The 18,895-nt window shown below is 36.6% G+C and overlaps 3 protein-coding genes across 5 annotated transcripts in view; all 3 read right to left on the reverse strand.

Annotated features, from left to right (window-relative positions):
- Window positions 1-7,561, reverse strand: part of LOC148973411 (uncharacterized) — a 51,078-nt gene extending 43,517 nt beyond the window's left edge. Inside the window, exon 1 of the mRNA XM_089120770.1 lies at window positions 7,446-7,561. The gene's annotated coding sequence lies outside the window, so the exon portion shown is untranslated. The remainder of the gene's footprint in view (window positions 1-7,445) is intronic.
- LOC120470697 (uncharacterized) lies at window positions 3,430-14,484 on the reverse strand. 3 transcript variants are annotated; one of them, XM_089120727.1, is made up of 4 exons: window positions 14,222-14,484; window positions 11,898-12,127; window positions 10,436-11,656; window positions 3,435-5,284 (listed from the first exon to the last, which is right to left on the reverse strand). In XM_089120727.1, exons 2-4 carry the CDS (start codon window positions 11,980-11,982, stop codon window positions 4,386-4,388), a joined length of 2,205 nt encoding a protein of 734 aa, XP_088976853.1. In that variant the 5' UTR covers window positions 11,983-12,127; window positions 14,222-14,484; the 3' UTR covers window positions 3,435-4,385. The 3 variants fall into 3 exon arrangements, with proteins under 3 accessions (XP_088976852.1, XP_039516381.2, XP_088976853.1); XM_089120726.1 differs by lacking the exons at window positions 10,436-11,656; window positions 14,222-14,484 and adding an exon at window positions 5,735-5,969 and having other exon boundaries at window positions 3,430-5,494; window positions 11,898-11,966; XM_039660447.2 differs by lacking the exons at window positions 10,436-11,656; window positions 11,898-12,127; window positions 14,222-14,484 and adding exons at window positions 5,735-5,969; window positions 7,446-7,584 and having other exon boundaries at window positions 3,430-5,494.
- Window positions 14,485-16,076: 1,592 nt separating this feature from the next.
- LOC148973412 (uncharacterized) overlaps window positions 16,077-18,895 on the reverse strand; it is a 29,249-nt gene continuing 26,430 nt past the window's right edge. The window contains exon 8 of the mRNA XM_089120810.1: window positions 16,077-18,316. Within this exon, the coding sequence (XP_088976936.1) occupies window positions 17,170-18,316 (1,147 nt within the window). The 3' untranslated portion in view covers window positions 16,077-17,169. The remainder of the gene's footprint in view (window positions 18,317-18,895) is intronic.

Raw genomic sequence — 18,895 nt, forward strand, 5'->3', positions numbered from 1 at the left:
CGGAGCACTACAGGTTACTGTGTTGGCCTATAAATAAAAATGGTCCACTGGTTTCATGGAAGACCAAAAGACAGCCTACTGTTGAACTGTCGACTTGTGAAGAAGAGTATATGGCTTAAGCTGCAACTGCCGGAGTGTCTATTTCTACAGCAATTGTTAGAAAACATTGATGGTAAGAAATATGAATCGAGAGTGTATGAGGACAATCAGGGTGCCATTGCTTTAGCAAAAAATCCTGTGTAGACAACGATGTAAACATGTGGATGTTGAATTTCAATTTGTGAGATCTGTAATCAAGGGAGGCAGAATTAATCTGGAATACTGTCCAACTTATGATATGGTTGCGGATGTAACAAAACCAGCAACAAAGTTCAAGTTAATGAAATTTAACTCCTTTATGTTTGGTGTATGAATTTTGTATTTATATTGAAATGATGAAATGATGAAATAGAAATGTGAGAGCAAGATTTATAAAGTTTGTGCTTTCATTTATATTTGATTTGTTTATTTTATTTTATTTTGGAACCAAGCAATCATATTGCAGAGTGTATGTCATGTGACCTAATTAGTGATTGAATGAATGCACATGTGTCTGTTTAAATAAACTGCGCCAGTCAGAAACAAACTGGTTGATGTGAAACAGTATCGCCTGTTGTTTGCCTAAGTTACTCTGCTAAAACCTACAAAGGTATAACCTGCTCACTGACTCCTACCATCTAATCGGACTTGGATACAAGTTTCTGTTAACTCTCTGTCTGTGACATAAGTTGCATGTGAGCGAAGCTTTTCCACGTTAAAATTCATCAAGAATCGATTAAGGAGCACAGCGTCACAGAAGCATCTTGAAGCATTTATGTTGATGGCAATCGAAAAAGAGACTGTTTCTTTGGACACGGATTGCATCATTGAAAGGGTAGAGGAGAAGAGCGCGCTGATGCAACAGCTGCTGAATAAGGTAGGTCATGCTTCTTTTTATCATACCCGTATTTTCAGCACTAAGGCCAAAAATGCTCTAAAATAGGTCATTCGTTGAAGGTGGGTTTTATAATCCGGTGCGCTCCGGATTGTAAGGCGCACTGTCGTTTTTTGAGGAAAATTAAAGGCTTTTAAGTGCGCCTTGTAGTGCGGAAAATACGGTATTCTATTGTGGTTTGGTCATGGTGCTATTTCTTTATTAAGCAGTTGTGCGTCGGGCCGCTGTGCCATGCTTGTGTGTGCGTGTGTTTTTGGCCGCTGTGCCATGCTCGTGTGTTTTTGGCCGCTGTGCCATGCTCATGTGTTTTTGGCCGCTGTGCCATGCTCATGTGTTTTTGGCCGCTGTGCCATGCTCGTGTGCGTGTGTTTTTGGCCGCTGTGCCGTGCTCGTGTGTGCTGTGAGGGTCCGAAATAAACTTTTTGGCTCACCTGCTACGGGGACTGGAAGATGAAAAAATCCACCAGCAAGCATATTTTTTTACCAGCCAAAATAATAAACAGCCTTTTTGTGTCACATACATTAATTTATATAGAGGCTATTAAACATTTTTTTCATTTATATTTTCCAGTCTTACGTTTATATACACATATAGGCTACATAATTTACACACATTAAAATAATATTTTTGTTGTGGCGCCTATTCAGTACAAATTAAATATATTAATTGTATATTAAATAAATCAAATGTAAATAAATAATAAAATGAATGCAATATTAATAATAATATGCTATAAATATATTTTAAAAAAATAGTTTTGTTCTGCCTATTTATTTTTATTTTTTTACTCCATTTAGCCTGACTAATCCGATCACGATCAGTAATTGAAGGATTGGGAATATCCATAGACCGTAAAAGGAAACGATTAATTCAAGCACTTTCAAAGGACCTTTCCATCGTCTCTGGTCGCGTAGAGGTTAAAAGTCCATACATTTACTCACCCATAGACCCTCCCCTTGGAAAAAATCAGGACAGAAGGGGTTGAAAGTGGACAAAAGAGACACCAGCTGTAAACGAGAATGTTTTCCTCGTCCACTTGTGATCCAATCGACCAAAACCAGGGTGTAAACAGGCCCTTTTGCATGCGAGTCGAAAGACGCTTTGGTGGACACAAGGCCTGATGTTATCATAATACACACACACACGCGGCTTACATTCTGCTCTAAAACGAATTGCCCCTTGGGCGATTAATAAAGTGGATTGAATTGAATTCTTAACAATAGGCTACTTACTTTGCGAAATTGCGATTGATACATTCTTTTCAGTAGGTCAGGCTCTAATAAATTTGTGGGGCAGTATGCTATACCAACTCTATAAGTTCAGTATAAAAACTTTCTTTTTCTTTTTTTTTATATGAATAATTCAACATGCCAGAATAAAACCCGATTTTAGAATATATATATACAGAACTGCTTTTGAAATTACGATTAGTATTATTATAGGCCTAGATGTAAAGATTTGTTCCTTCCTTTGTGTAATTGTGTTTTTTATATAAATATAAGCAAAAAAACTAAATGGTGTAAAAGTTTTAAAAGTAGACAAATCTTTTTGCATCAATAGCCTAAATATAAAAAAATAACTACAGTAGGCCTAGTCCATGTGTTTGACCTGGCTTCGTACCAATGACATTATAATGTCCTAACCGTATAGTTCTACTCTCAATATCTCGATTCTCAACTCAAGTTTCTCAACTGCTCGAAGGTTTGCATCGCCAGTGAGTGTTCGCTGAAATGAGTGTTCACCTTTTACAGTTGTAAAAGATGATTTTATTTTAGCTGTTATGAGAAAATAAATTCAAGTGAGCACCGCCGCGTTTGTCGAACTCTAATGCCAGAATAAAACCCGACTTTAGAATAGGCCTACACTTGGCGTTGTGTGTCAAAATACTCAATTATAAACTTAAATATTTCGTTCAAAACACTTTGTGACATTTTAAAAAGCCGTGAATCATAAAGGCGCTGCATGTTATCTCTCAATACAGGTCAGGAGCAGAAGCGCTGGTTCAGATTCTATTATTTGTTGTTTAAACGTGCGTGTTGCATATTTAAAAATATATATACATATTTGATATTGTCTATTTAGGCCAATTATAACATTGATTACTGTGGAGGGGGAAATCCCCCACCGGCAAATGCTTAGCTTGGTTATGTTTTTATTATTATTATTATTATTCTACATGGAACCCCATTAAGTTTTATTTTCTATCTATATATATTTTTAACATAACTGCTTTTGAAGATGTAAATTCAGTCAATCTGTTGGAAGAGATTTGTTCCTTAGTGTAGGCTAAAATGTAACTTCATGCACTGGGCATGCAAAAAAACTGATAAAATTAAGGGAACTGTTTCATATATGTTACAACCCCTAAGATTTGTCTAGGAACAACATTAAAGAAACATGGCAAAACTGTGTTAATAATAAGAAGCGGCAAGAAACTATGAGCAAACACCGACTGTCAATGAGAAATGTAATTTATTATATACAAGAAAGGAAAAAGAAACCATCAACAAAAAAAAATGCACAACAATACCAACAAAATAGCCTACAATTTTACAATAAGCAAAACAAAACACTATTGAGAAAAAAAAACTACTAAAAGAAAAAGGGACTCTAGTGACGCCAAAAAATAGAGAAAGAAACAAAAGAAAACAATTCTAAATCATTTCAAACCTCTTACCTAACTAATGAAAAGGAAAAATAAAAGAACCGTTTCTTCAGCGCCAAGGGCCGTATTCTTCCCTATCCTAAACTTAACTAAACAAAACATACAATGTCACCTTACCTGGCTGGGGTTTCTAAACACAGAGTTATCTAAATGTTGCACAATGGAAGTCGTACAACATCCCTATCCCCATTAGAGCAAAGGTAAACAACAAAGAGCGCGAACTCTACAGATCGGAAAACAAACGACGTCCAAAAACAAGAAGTTAATCAAACAAAGTAAGATTTAACTAAGAATTAACATACACAAACAAGGATAATCAAGTAACAAATCAAACGAGTCCCAAACGAAAACAGAAATCATAACGACAGCAGAACCGGAAACACAACGGAACTTCCTTCTCCAGCTTTCTTTAATCTGGCAGCGGGAACATTGCGGACAGCAGATAGGTCGACACATCCCTCATTGATGACCTGAACCAATCAGTGATCGAGGAAGGACGGCCTAAGAGAAAACAAACACAGGCACTCCCAAAAAATACCTACAGACGTAACATATATTAAAAAATAACTGATTGTTGCTGTTTTTCTGCATTTGTTTCCAGTCTCTTTTCATTTTAGTATTTCTTTGAGTAAGCGTTCAATTAAAATACTTTTCAATAATATCCTTGTTCTCCAACATATGAAACACAAATCTTGTGGCATTCACAGCAACGCAAGTTTATTATGTAAATCGAACAAAACATTTGCTCACTGTGACGTAGAACAATTCTTTCTAATATGAATCCCTAGATGACTTGATTGTTTGAAACTCTTATCACACCGAGTACAGGCATATGGCTTTTCTCCGGTATGAACTCGCTCGTGTGATTTCAGGGATCCAGACTGATTGAAACTCTTGTCACAATATGAGCACTTGAAAGGTTTTTCTCCAGTATGAATTCTTTGGTGCTGTTTCAGTTCACTAGATTTAGTAAAGCTCTTCCCACAATCAGAGCACATATGCTCTCTCACGCCATTTTTTTCTCCAGAGTGACGGAGAAGATGATAACTGAAACCTGATGCTTGAGAAAAACTCTTTCCACACTGAGTGCATGTATACGGTTTCTCTCCAGTGTGAATTCTCATGTGCGTGTCAAGGGTTCCTTTCTTTGTGAAACTCTTTCCACACTGAGTGCAGTCGTACGGCTTCTCTCCAGTGTGAAGTCGCTCGTGTGATTTCAGAGATCCAGCCTGAGAGAAACTCTTGTCACAATATGAGCACTTGTAAGGTTTTTCTCCAGTATGAATTCTTTGATGCAGTTTCAAATCACCAGATGTAATAAAGCTCTTCCCACAGTCACAACACACATGATCTCTCACTCCATCATGTGTTTTCTGGTGCAGTTTAAAACCGTTCAGCCATGAAAAACTCTTTCCACAGAGAGAACACACATAAGGCTTCTCATTTGAATGAACATTCAGGTGTTGGTTTAGATGTGCTGATGAAACAAAATCTTTACCACACTGATCACAGTTAAATTGTTTCTCTCCAGAGTGAATGAGCAGATGATAACTGAGAGTTGATGCTTGAGTAAAACTCTTTCCACACTGAGTGCATGTATACGGTTTCTCTCCAGTGTGAATTCTCATGTGTGTGTTAAGGTTTCCTTCATGTGAGAATCTCTTTCCACAGTGAGTGCATTTATACGGTTTCTCTCCAGTATGAATTCTCATGTGTGTGTTCAAGTGTACTTTCTGTGTGAAACTCTTTCCACACTGAGTGCAGGTGTGCGTCTTTTTGGCATTTGTTCTTTTAATTGTAAAGTTACGATGTTCCTCCTTCACTTCTTGTCTTTCCTCTTTCACTTTCACCTGGTCTAAAACGCACAGAAATACAGTTAGAATCAGTTCAAGTGAATCATTATTTAATAGCAGAAAGCAACAGAGATCAGATCTTTCACTTGTTATTCTGTCATTCACTTGTTAACATAGTTAAAATTAGTTTGACAAATGCTACAAAGTTTACAATCATTTAGATGCATTTCTCTAACATCCATATGGTTGTAAGTCACATCTATCAAAGTATCAACAATGAAGAATCAAGAATGGACACCAACCTGTTTGTTCCTCAGTATCTTCATGTTTTATTCTGGATGGTTCTGGATCAGTCATGTCTTCAATCTCCTCTTTAATAAACTCCATCTTTAACAGTCACACAGATTTCAGCTGCTACTCCTGGAGTTTGTCCTTCTCTTGTAGGATGATGGGAATATTCCCAGTATTTATTGATGAATTGTTGTGGGAGGGGCTTCACTGCAGCTGTGAACTGTGATCACTGTGTTTTTATCCAATCTGCATTTAAAAAGTACAGGGCCATCATGTTAAACTGAGCAGCTGAAAAACCTCTTTGTCTCCAAAGTTCCCTGTTTTCAGCTCATTCATTATGGTGATGTCTGAGATGAGGCACTTTATTGGTGTTGACAGGCTGAAACAAACTACAGCATCATCAACTTTTACTTAAGTTCTTGTCTTTGCTCTTTCACTTCCATCAGGTCAGAAACAATAAAACACTAAATTGTTGGAATGAGTTCTGGAGGATGAATGTGAATTAATAATAATAAATAATATTAATAATTATAATTTATTAAATTTATATAGCGTTTTTCTCAGCACTCGAAGCGCTTCACATAGGAGAGGGGGGATCTCCTCATGTTGAGCATCCACCTGGATGATGTGATGGCAGCCATATTGCGCCAGAATGCCCACCACACACACACCAGCTTACTGGTGGAGAAGAGACAGAGTGATGAAGCGAATTGGTATATATATATATATATATATATATATATATATATATATATACATGGGGATGATTAGAAGGCCATGATGGACAGAGGCCACTGGGCAAATTTGGCCAGGATGCCTAGGTTACACCCCTACTCTTTCGAAAGACATCCTGGGATTTTTTTGTGACCACAGAGAGTCAGGGCCCCGGTTTAACGTCTCATCCGAAGGATGGTGATCTTTGATAGTATAGTGTCCCCATCACTATACTGGGGCATTAGGACCCACACAGACCACAGGCTGAGCACCCCCTGCTGGCCTCACTAACACCATCCAGGTACTAACCAGGCTCAGCCCTGCTTAGCTTTAGTGGGCAACCACTCTTGGGCTACAGGGTGATATGGCTGCTGGCCATATTCTGGCCAAATTCTCAAGTGAACCTTGATTTAATAACAGAAAACAAGTGGAATCTGTGAGCTGAAATCTGTGATCATCAGATATTAGTTTTGTCTAAGTATTAAATATTATTCATGTTTCTTTTTAATGAACATTATATTTATTTATGTCAATCTCTGTGCAATTAATGTGTATTTAGCCTGCCCCTGCCAACCAGCTCTCCCATAACCCATAAGGTATTTTCAGGTTATATGACAAGGTGTAAAACAATTAGCAAAAACTAATTTTGTTTAGACAGGACTAAGGTGAAACCAGAAAAAAAATGTGTCAATTGTATGGGTGAAAATTGGACTATTATTTAAAATAAACTTTTTAATTATCCTTTTTTTTTAATTACACTTTTTGAAATCGATTCTATTAAATGGCCAACTAAAATAATTATTTGGTCTAGCAAAGAAGGACTTTATCTTATTTAAACTCAAAATTTCACTTAACTGTAACGAGGCTTCAGCAAAGTGAGGATTCGTCATTTGCAGCGTTATTGTTATTTTGGCTCGTGCAATCAGGGTCGATCACCAGCAAACACAACAGTAGAGACAAAGAAACTCGTAATATGAAAACAGGCATAAAGTCAGGCAGCAAACTTACATAAATCAAACAGGCCAGACAGCAAAGAATCACGAAGAGAATAAACAGTACAAGAGTAATCCACGGAAAGACAAAACCACAGGAAGAAACGCTCAGAGATGTTCACCAGAGCAACACAAAACTTCCCGATGAGGAGATTTTCTTCATCTGTGTTTTTTATTGGCAGTTTCCAAACAAAGTGCATTACCGCCATCTTCTGGATTGAGGTGTGAACTCATTGGGAATTGTATGTCATTTATATATGTCACTAAATAAAATAAAAATAATAAAACCTAAATCCTGAGTTTCTTTCATAAAGATAATAACATCCTTAATTATAGATATGTGCCAGGCAAACTCTTTTTAATTTTGTTACATGGCAACGGTGTTAATGTTCGTGTAACAGCATGAAGTAAAATAATGATGCTTTGTTCAAAAAGCTTATATATAAAATTGTGGACGTGATATTCATTTAATTAGCAATACGCTGCTGCCACTATTTATTCATTATTACTGTTCACCATACCAATTCCTTTAATTACGTAAATACTAATGACATTATATTGTGCTGCACCACCAGAACAAGACTGAAAGATTAAATTCTCAGGAAATCTTTGCAGGTGTTTTGAGTTGAATAGCTGATAGAGATCTTGTCAGATCGTATAAAAAATTCTTTGTTCTAAAATTCGAATACATTTTGAGATTACTTTACTGCAGTTTTAATTTCCATTAGCTGCAATTATCATCAATATTAAAACAATAAAAGGTTTGAATTATTTAACTTTATTTTGTAATGAATGTACAATAGGCTATATTAAATATTTACTTTAGAAAGACACGAGAAAGTATTTCCTCCTGATGACAATTACAAGTCATGTTACAGATGCATCAATATCGTTAATAAGTAATTTTCCCCCTCATACTTTACTTTATAATCTTCTTTAGCAATATAATATTTCTCAGTCCTCAATTAGTCTGTTTTCTTTTCTTATCCCACTAATGTGCCGAGATTAGATTTTGCCCCCAAATCATCAAGGTGCGTTCACATTGGACGCGAATAGCGCGTCAGGCGCGAGTGATTTCAATGTTAAGTCAATGCAAAGACTCGCGCCCGTTTCAACACTTGTCCGCGCCGCGGTTCGTCTGACGATGCTTCTGAAACTCTCCGGCCGGTGAGTTTTAAAGTTTTCTGTATAAAAAACTTTGTTATGTCCATAATAATTTATGTAAGCTCGCTACGACACCAGTGAAACATACAAAAAGCCCGCGTACAGCAGCCAGCCCCTGATGACAACGACGATGAATTTCTTTAGTTTTTATTGGCAGTTGGCCGTCAAGCTGGGTGATGCGCGATGCGTTAGCTACCGTCCGCATCCACGCACGGCAGAGATTTTGTTTACATTTTTTTCCGCTCCAGTCAGAAAGACTGAGAGAAAATGAAAACAACTTAAATTTATTTTTAAAAACCTAAAAGATTCGGGGCTTTTGACAAAACATTCGGGGCTTAAGCCCAATTAGCCACCTCCGCTGTGCTATCAACACGCTGCTGACTTAACGTTACATATATGACCTACCAGAACCCCATCCCTAAGCCTACCCATCACTGGGGTTAATAGCCTACCATTTATGAGTCTTCCCCTACTATCCTCGGAAAAAATATCGCTTGCTTCGTAGACTGTAAAACTGTAAAAACCATAGACTGTAAAAAAAAGATGGACGACGCCCCTTCGCTCTTTTCCATCAGAGTGAACTGAAGCCGCCAGTGTCTCGATATGACGCTGACATCTTGGACTTGAGTCTGCGCGCACTTGAGTGTTTCGGGACCAGTCATGCGCAGTCGTGAGCAGGAAGTAAAGCCGCGAAATCAAGGCCGCGCCCTCATTCTCGCTGAATCAAACGCAAGCACACACCCCGCACTTTCATTAAGTGTCCTCTGTCTGCTTCGGTCTTCTTCAATGATGTCTGCTGATTGCAGAACCTCGTTAATATAAGGTAAATACAACTACTAACCACATAATCAACATTATTAAAAAAAGTCCGCTGGTGCTTCAGTGGCTACCTCGAACAGAGAACCTGTCAATCATGATGTCAGCACCGTTATTTTATCAACACATAACTAACTAAAAACAAACTTATTTTAAAAACGAACACTTGAAATTACATCAAAGTGATAGAAACTACAGTAAATGACAGAAACTATCTTTGGAAAAAGGATATGTGAAGTGTAATTTAATTGTTTAATTGTAAATTGAATTGGGGGCGATCGAGACGTTTTGGCTTCACATTTGAGGGCTTGTGCGGCACGCTTGGTGTAGACATGCACGCGGATAGCTCAAAGCGCATAACACGCCACTTGATTTAAACTTGGCGTGCATGTTTACGCAAAAGTCATGATGTCATGTTGCATTGAAATAAAAGAATTCACAGTGTGTGGGGTGAGTGGGTTTTAAATCACATTATGAAATACTGTTTTTCTCCAAAACACATTGCATACTTTTTGGCAAAGAGAACACAGTGTAAACAAAAGTGAATCACATTTAATAAGAGTCCAATTAACTGAAAACGCTTAAAAGGTTGTTTGTTAATTACCTATAAAATAACTATAATTAATTTTCATTACATACAATACACATTGTGGGGCGTCATTTTTCTGCCTTTTTTCTTTAGACCAAAAGAGAAAAAGAAATTTCGGCTGACAATTTTCGGGTTTAATGACATAGTTAACAAATTTGCAGATGTTACAATTGGACAATTAATCAAATTCAGGATTTTTTTTTTTATATTTATGAATATATACCTGATTGTTGTTGTTTTTCTGCATTTCTCTTTTCATTTTGGTATTTAAGTAAGTGTTCAATTAAAATGATTTTCAATCATTTTCTTGTTCTCCAACATATAAAACACAAATCTTGTGGCGTTTCACTGCAACGTTAGTTTATTAGTTACCTACACATTTACTTTTGCTCATTGTGACACAGAAAAATGCTTTCTAATATGTTTCACTAGACTACTTGATTGGGTGAAACTCTTCTCACACTGAGTACAGGCGTACGGCTTCTCTCCAGTGTGAATTCGCTCGTGTGATTTCAAGTTTCCAGAATGATTGAAACTCTTGTCACAATATGAACACTTGTGAGGTTTTTCTCCAGTATGAATTCGTTGGTGCCGTTTCAGATCACGAGATGTAGTAAAGCTCTTCCCACAGTATAAGCACACATAATCCCCCACTTCATTGTGTTTTTTCTGGTGCCGTTTAAAACTTTCCAGCCATGAAAAACTCTTTCCACAGAGAGAACACACATAAGGCTTCTCATCTGAATGGACTTTCAGGTGTTGGTTTAGATTTGATGATGAAATAAAATCTTTACCACACTGATCACAGTTAAATGGCTTTTCTCCAGAGTGACGGAGCAGATGATGACGGAGAGCCGATGAATGAGTAAAACTCTCTCCACACTGAGTGCATGTATACGGTTTCTCTCCAGTGTGAATTCTAATGTGTCTGTAAAAGTTTCCTTTCTCTCTGAAACTCTTCCCACACTGAGGACAGGCGTACGGTTTCTCTCCAGTGTGAACTCGCTCATGTTTTTTCAGGGATCCAGGCCGAGTGAAACTCTTGTCACAATATGAGCACTTGTAAGGTTTTTCTCCAGTATGAATTCTTTGGTGCCGTTTCAGATCAGCAGATGTAGTAAAGCTATTCCCACAGTCACAACACATATAATCTCTCACTTCATTGTGTGTTTTCTGGTGCCGTTTAAAACAGAACAGACGTGTATAACTCTTTCCACAGAGAGAACACACATGAGGCTTCTCGTCTGAATGAACTTTCAGGCGTGATTTTAGATTTGATGATAAAATCAATTCTTTACCACACAGATCACAGTTAAATGTTTTTTCTCCAGAGTGACGGAGCAGATGACCACTGGAGTCATGAGTAAAACTCTTTCCACACTGAGTGCATGTATACGATTTCTCTCCAGTGTGAACTCTCATGTGTTTGTTAAGGTTTACTTTCTGTGTGAAACTCTTTTCACAGTGAGTGCATGTATACGGTTTCTCTCCAGTGTGAATTCTCATGTGCATGTTAAGGTTTCCTTTGTGTGAGAATCTCTTTCCACAGTGAGTGCAGGTGTGCATCTTTTTGCCTTTTTTTCTTTGAATTGTAAAGTTATGATGTTCCTCCTTCACTTCTTTCAGTTCTTGTCTTTCCTCTTTAACTCTCACCTGGTCTAAAACACACAGAAATACAGTTAGAATCAGTTCAAGTGAACCCTTATTTAATAGCAGAACACAACATAGATCAAGTATCTTATGGCAAAGTTTTGTTAATAAGATTAAAATTTTGATTAAAAATGCTAGAAACAAGGTTATGATTTTAGATGCAGTCGTGTATCGTGTATCATCCATATACTGATTATTAATTCACATCTACAAATCATCAACAATGAAGAATCAAGAATGGACACCAACCTGTTTGTTCCTCAGTATCTTCATGTTTTATTCTGGATGGTTCTGGATCAGTCATGTCTTCAATCTCCTCTTTAATAAACTCCATCTTTAACAGTCTCACAGATTTCAGCTGCTACTCCTGGAGTTTGTCCTTCTCTTGTAGGATGATGGGAATATTCCCAGTATTTATTGGTGAATTGTTGTGGGAGGGGCTTCACTGCAGGTGTGAACTGTGATCACTGTGTTTTTATCTGCATTTAAAAAGTACAGGAACATCATGTTAAACTGAGCAGCTAAACAGTTAAACAGTTCTCTGTTTTCAGCTCATTCATTATGTAGACGGTGGGCCGAACGCAGCTATCTGCTTTAGTTTTTGAGATGATAGATCCTTGAGGATGGAGTAGCTGCTTTTTTTCACATAAACTAAATTGTTTCCTGAACACGTATCCGTTTGTTGGCAGTATCAAGTCGATCATATTTTTTTCGAAACTAACTTCACGTTTAATAAATGGATTCGAATCGAAAGCTAATATCTTCTGACTATGTAATTATGTAGCTAATTATGCATTTCTCTCTAAAGGTGCATCCGGAGGTGGAGATGTGTTTTTAGCCGAAACTGATTTAGAAAACAATAGTTTATTAATAAACAATTAAAATGCCTCGTTATTTTTTCAGACACAATTATTAGCCTATAAATTAATCACCTTTCTGTAGGCTGTGGTTACGGCTCTTCTCATTCAGCACTGCGGGGAAAAGATAATTTCCAGGTTCTAGTTTGGCCCCAAAAAATCAGTAAAATCTATTGTTTTTTTTTCATATTAATTTGTCAAATATTTTAAATGTTTAAAGGGGCAAAAAAATCAAACAAATATAGACTATCTGAAAATTTGTCTATATATAGGCTATATATACTTTTGCAGCATTACAATTAAAATGAAAATTTTGGTGTTCAACTTTGCGTTTTAAAAATACAACCGTTCATTTTTAGTTTTGCAATTAGGCCTACGGATTAAATAAGCGGAAACGAATGAACACAAAAGTACACTGACCATTTGGACATAATACGAGGCAGAGTTCTTTTTCAAATTCATAATAGAAACAAGAAATATCCTACTGCCACAATCAAGACCTCGGAGTAATGAGGGAGAAACACCCAGGAACTCTGTGTCTATCCCTGCCATTTGGATAACACACCACGTCTCCTTCCATAAATAATAATAATGTCTACTAGTGCGGTGGCTGTGATATAGCCTACCAACGTCCGTTACCATTATTTTTTGAATGACTAATCGCGAAAGGAAAAAAAAAAGATGTTTTAGACATTATTACATCGTTAATGGAAACGCCGTCATTTCACAATATTTATTTATCGACATTTAGAATAACAAATCGCAAAAGTTGTGTGCAAATATGCATTGACTCTGACATCTTGGACTTAAGTCTGCGCACTTGCGTGTTCCGGGACCAGTCATGCGCAGTCGTGAGCAGGAAGTAAAGCCGCGAAATCAAGGCCGCGCCCATTCTCGCTGAATCAAACGCAAGCACACGCCCCGCACTTTCATTAAGTGTCCTCTGTCTGCTTCGTTCTTCTTCAATGATGTCTGCTGATTGCAGAACCTCGTTAAAATAAGGTAAATACAACTACTAACCACATAATCAACATTATTAAAAAACACTAATCTGACTAATCGCGAAAGGAAAAAAAAAGATGTTTTAGACATTATTACATCGTTAATGGAAACGCCGTCATTTCACAATATTTATTTATCGACATTTAGAATAACAAATCGCAAAAGTTGTGTGCAAATATGCATTGACTCCACTTAACCGAGCAAAAAGATTTCACTCGGTTATGCAAATTTTAACGGTTAATCGGTTAACCATGAACACCCCTACTATAGTTTCCGGTATGACATTATGTGACTATAATGTCTGATAATTATTACACTTTGTAATACCCTCAATGTTCATATAATTTTACAGATTAAACAAATGTGCTTTTTATTAAACATTTCTTTATTTTGACTTCAAGGGGTTTGGACATCAAAATTGCACATCACGTCATTGGGCAATTCTGCGGTTTGTTTCCTAACTTCACTCGATCTCTCATCAACAGTCTCATATGTATGGATTTAATTTTAAAATAAATCTGCTACAAAGAACTGAGGATTTCTTCATGTTCGTGAATAGAGAGAGACAGAGAGTTTAGCTCACTGTTTAGTTGGAGTTGTTGCACCTCAGCAAGAACAGATTGTTACAATCAGGGTCGATCACCAGCAAAACACAACAATAGACAAAGCAACTCGTAATCTGAAAACATGCATAAAGTCAGGCAGCAAACTTACATAAATCAATCCACAGCAGAAATCAGTCCAGGACAGGCAGCAAAGAATCACGAAGAGAGAATAAACAGTCCAAGAGTAAGAAACGCTCAGAGACAGAGCAACACAAAACTTCTTCTTCTTCTTTAATGGCGATTAACTCCCAAGGAGCATTATCGCCTCCTACTGTGCTGGATGGCAAATTAACCTTGGATGATAATTGATAAGTCTGAATTTGAAAAAACTGTCTGCCTGTCTAACTAGGCCTATATCATCACACATATACATCATCATTATTTATCAGACCTGTAACAGAGGTTTCATTGAGCTTCATCCGGCGGACCGGCGCTGCGTGTTCAGCTCCTCCGTCCACACTCATCCCCCATGGCGGGTTCAACGTTACACAAATATTACTATCTAAATCCCAAACCTGAATCATATATAAACATCTTCTTTCCTATTTGTTATCCTCCTACTGTCTGTGTGATACTATGACACCATCTCCCTTTGCTACTACTATCCCATCTAATTTGCCACTTATTCATTAACTTCCTCTTTAAAATCGCCTCCTTTTCCCCCCTAGGTAAAGTTTTGCCATGCTGACCTTTTTATACTTTTAATAATCTTTTTTAACATGAGCCCTTTTTCTTTGATAATCTATGACTGCTTCTGGTGTGAGTGTTGTTTTTAACAACTGAAATGCTTTATTGCTTTCTCTGGCACTCCATGGCATATTCTCTCTTGTTTTTAATACCACTTGATAGTGGGATAGACTGAGAAGCTGCTAAATAAATGCCATTCACTACTTTATTATTATATCTGTAATCAACACTAGCCTCTACTGAGAGATCTTTGAACTGTTCTTCACATAACATTTGAAGTTTTCCCCAATCTTCTTGCTTAAATATCAATCTTACACCATAATTACATGTTTGTAGTTGACAAACATGTATAACAGACAGAGGGTTAGTTGTAACACTTGTGTGTAACACACATAATTCAGTTTAATTTTATTTGATATTGTTTTGTGCATCTGTAGATATCGATCCATCCCTCATTAAATCATCCTTCTTTTATGGATCAATATCATGGATAGAGACATAGAAAAGGGCTGCACAGTTTTGCAATAAATAATAATAAATAAAATCATAAAATATTGTAATTGCAATTGAATTAGATTTATGTGTGGCAGCTGCATGTAAAAAATATTATTAATAATAATAACAGTAAGAACAACACAAAATGAGCTTAAAATCAAAATTTAAAGGGTTTTATTGCATTAAAAACAGGCCATATTTTTAATAAATAAAGAAGTGATCAATGCATAGTAAACTCAAATTTAAACATTTTAAATTCCGATATTGTTTGTGAAAGTCCAACAAAGTTAAATGTATAAATAAATACTCAAACCTGAAAAGTTGTGTCTCCCAGTTTTCATTTGATTATCATTGTACTCTTGTCGGCTTGTTTGTAACACTGTGCTACAACTAACCCCGCTGTGTAAAACATATTTTAAGCCTAGCTAACAGTTGAATTGCTGACATGTTTCAAAACGGTGCTTTTTTTGAGCAACAAGACAGTGATTAAGGCAATATAAAGTTAGATTTGGAAACTTCATAAATGTCTTTATTTCTCTTCCTGATGTGTCCTGCCACATTTTATTTATAGTATCTTTAATGATAACTTTAATTTCTAATTTGCTAAATGTATTTTGTATATTTTATATTCTCTGCCTTCAGGGCTTCTTTTGCTAACGTATCCACAATACCCACATGCGCTGGAACCCAAACTGGACATTTCGTTGTTGTTGAGTTAATCTAAAAATTAATTGATTTATTTCATTTAAAATATCTTGCTTGTATAGATTTCCACTCTGAATACTTGATAGCGAGGACATGGAATCTGATCAGACTATCATATGCGGTTTAACTTCAATCAATGTTAATTATTTTCCTGTTAAATAAAAGGAAATTGCTGGCATCCGGGTTACCATTATTATCCCGTTATTTTAACAGTTTATTCCTTTTAATGTTTTTTTTTTTTACAGTGCACTCCCCGTAATGTTTTTCAACAGGAATTTACAGTGAAACAGAAAAAAAAAACAGGAGCGTTACAATTATTTTCCTGTTAAATCACCATTTATTTTGTTTCCATTAAATTTTAATTATTTTTCGCGTGTACCACAGATTGTTATAGACATATTCTATCTCGAATTAATACAAGAATAGGCATAATCCATCAGATAACACTTAAGTGAAAGAAAACAAGTAGTTCCGTGTTGTAATTAACTTTTTTATTGTAATACAAACACTGAAAGTTAAATACTTACAAATGTAGGCACACATGGATCAGACCAATCACAGAAATATACTATATATCATGTTCTGCTGTCGCTGGAGTCCTATGTAGTTTTTCATCTTGCTTAGTCTCCCCAGGTGAGTCTTGTTTCCTCGTCGTTCAGCTTGTTTGTCCTGGTGTATTTATAGCCCTTGTGTTTCACTTGTTACTTTGTCAGTTGTTGTACATGTATGGTTGCTTCTAGTTCAGTCCTTCTCGTGGTTTTATTTCTTTGTCCTTGGATTTCTTTATTATTTATTCTGTGTTATTTCATTAAAAATACTGATAGATCCTCGCACACTGAGATGAGAGAGGTATGCATCAACTTGTTTTAGTTAAGGGAATAAAATAGTTTAATGTGGAAAACCGGTGGAGTATCCCTTTAATGATATAGTTAATAAATTTGCAAACGTTACAATTAAAAAATGAATCAAATTCAGGGATTTTTTTTTACTAATAAACATACCTGATTGTTGTTGTTTTCAGCATTTCTTTCCAGTCTCTTTTCATTTTGGTATTTTTTTTATTTTCTTTGATTTTATTTTCTTCAATAATATTCTTGTTCTCCAACATATAAAACACAAATCTTGTGGCATTCACAGCAACACTAGTTTATTAGTTAACAAAACATTTGCTCACTGTGACACAGAACAATGCTTTCTACTATGATACACTAGACTACTTGAATGTTTGAAACTCTTCCCACACTGAGTACAGGCGTACGGCTTCTCTCCAGTATGAACTCGCTCGTGTTCTTTCAGGGATCCAGACCGACTGAAACTCTTGTTACAATATGAGCACTTGTAAGGTTTTTCTCCAGTATGAATTCTTTGGTGCCGATTCAGATCAACAGATGTAGTAAAGCTCTTCCCACAGTCAAAGCACAAATAATCTCTCACTTCATCATGTGTTTTCTGGTGCCGTTTAAAACTTTCCAGCCATGAAAAACTCTTTCCACAGAGAGAACACACATAAGGCTTCTCATCTGAATGAACTTTCAGGTGTTGTTTTAGTTGTGATGATGAAATAAAATCTTTACCACACTGATCACAGTTGAATGGCTTTTCTCCAGAATGAATGCGCAGATGAGCACTGAGACCTGATGCTTGAGAAAAACTCCTTCCACACTGAGTGCATGTATACGGTTTCTCTCCAGTGTGAATTCTCATGTGTTTGTTAAGGTGTCCTGTCTCTGAGAAACTCTTCCCACACTGAGTACAGTCGTACGGCTTCTCTCCAGTATGAACTCGCTCGTGTGATTTCAGGTTTCCAGACCGATTGAAACTCTTGTTACAGTATGAGCACTTGTAAGGTTTTTCTCCAGAATGAATTCTTTGGTGCCGTTTCAGATTCTCAGCTGTATTAAAACTCTTCCCACAGTCACAGCACACATAATCTCTCACTTCATTGTGTGTTTTCTGGTGCTGTTTAAAACTTTTCAGCCGTGAAAAACTCTTTCCACACTGAGTGCAGGTGTGCGTCTTTTTGGCTTTTGGTCTTTGAATTGTAAAGTTACGATGTTCCTCCTTCACTTCATCCAGTTCTTGTCTTTCCTCTTTAACTCTCACCTGGTCTAAAACAGACAGAAATACAGTTAGAATCAGTTCAAGTGAACCCTTATTTAATAGCAGAAAACAACAGAGATCAGATCTTTCACTTTTTGTTCTGTCATTCATTGTTAATATAGTAAAAATATGTTTGACAACTGCTATATACAAGGTTATGTTATGGTCATTTAGATGTATATCATGTATCATCCATATACTGCTTATTAATTCACATCTACCAAAGCATCAACAATGAAGAATCAAGAATGGACACCAACCTGTTTGTTCCTCAGTATCTTCATGTTTTATTCTGGATGGTTCTGGATCAGTCATGTCTTTGAAGTGGTTTCTGTCTTTTTTAAATAACTTCACAGAGATCTCTAACGCCAGAAATATTAGACTTTATTCACAAACAAAGCCGAGCAACTTCTGCAGCATAGTTGCTCTAACGCTCTGGCCTGCTGGCCCTCCGGCCCTATTGCGCTCTCGAGTCTTTTGTGTTCAGAGTTATATACATACATCCTCTTCCATAGAAGGTCAGACACCCTATAGATCGTTTTAAAAATACATTGTACCATGTGACATACTGAAATAGTATTCTGGTGTATCAGCATTGGGCTTCTAAATGTCAGACCCAAAGTTTCAGGAACTAAATGTGGTTTCTTATATAGCTAAGTTACTTGTTTTCTAAATAATAAAATCTTCTACATTCCCTCCTCTGGGGCTTATTTAAGCCCCACTTTAAAATCCTTTCCAGAGTGTAGTTTCAAAATCCAGCCCCCTCAGTTATGCTACCTAGTGACTCAACTGAGTC

The sequence above is a fragment of the Pimephales promelas genome, chromosome 16, assembly GCF_988280905.1.
Source record: "Pimephales promelas chromosome 16, fPimPro1.hap1.1, whole genome shotgun sequence".
Taxonomy (NCBI): domain Eukaryota; kingdom Metazoa; phylum Chordata; class Actinopteri; order Cypriniformes; family Leuciscidae; genus Pimephales; species Pimephales promelas.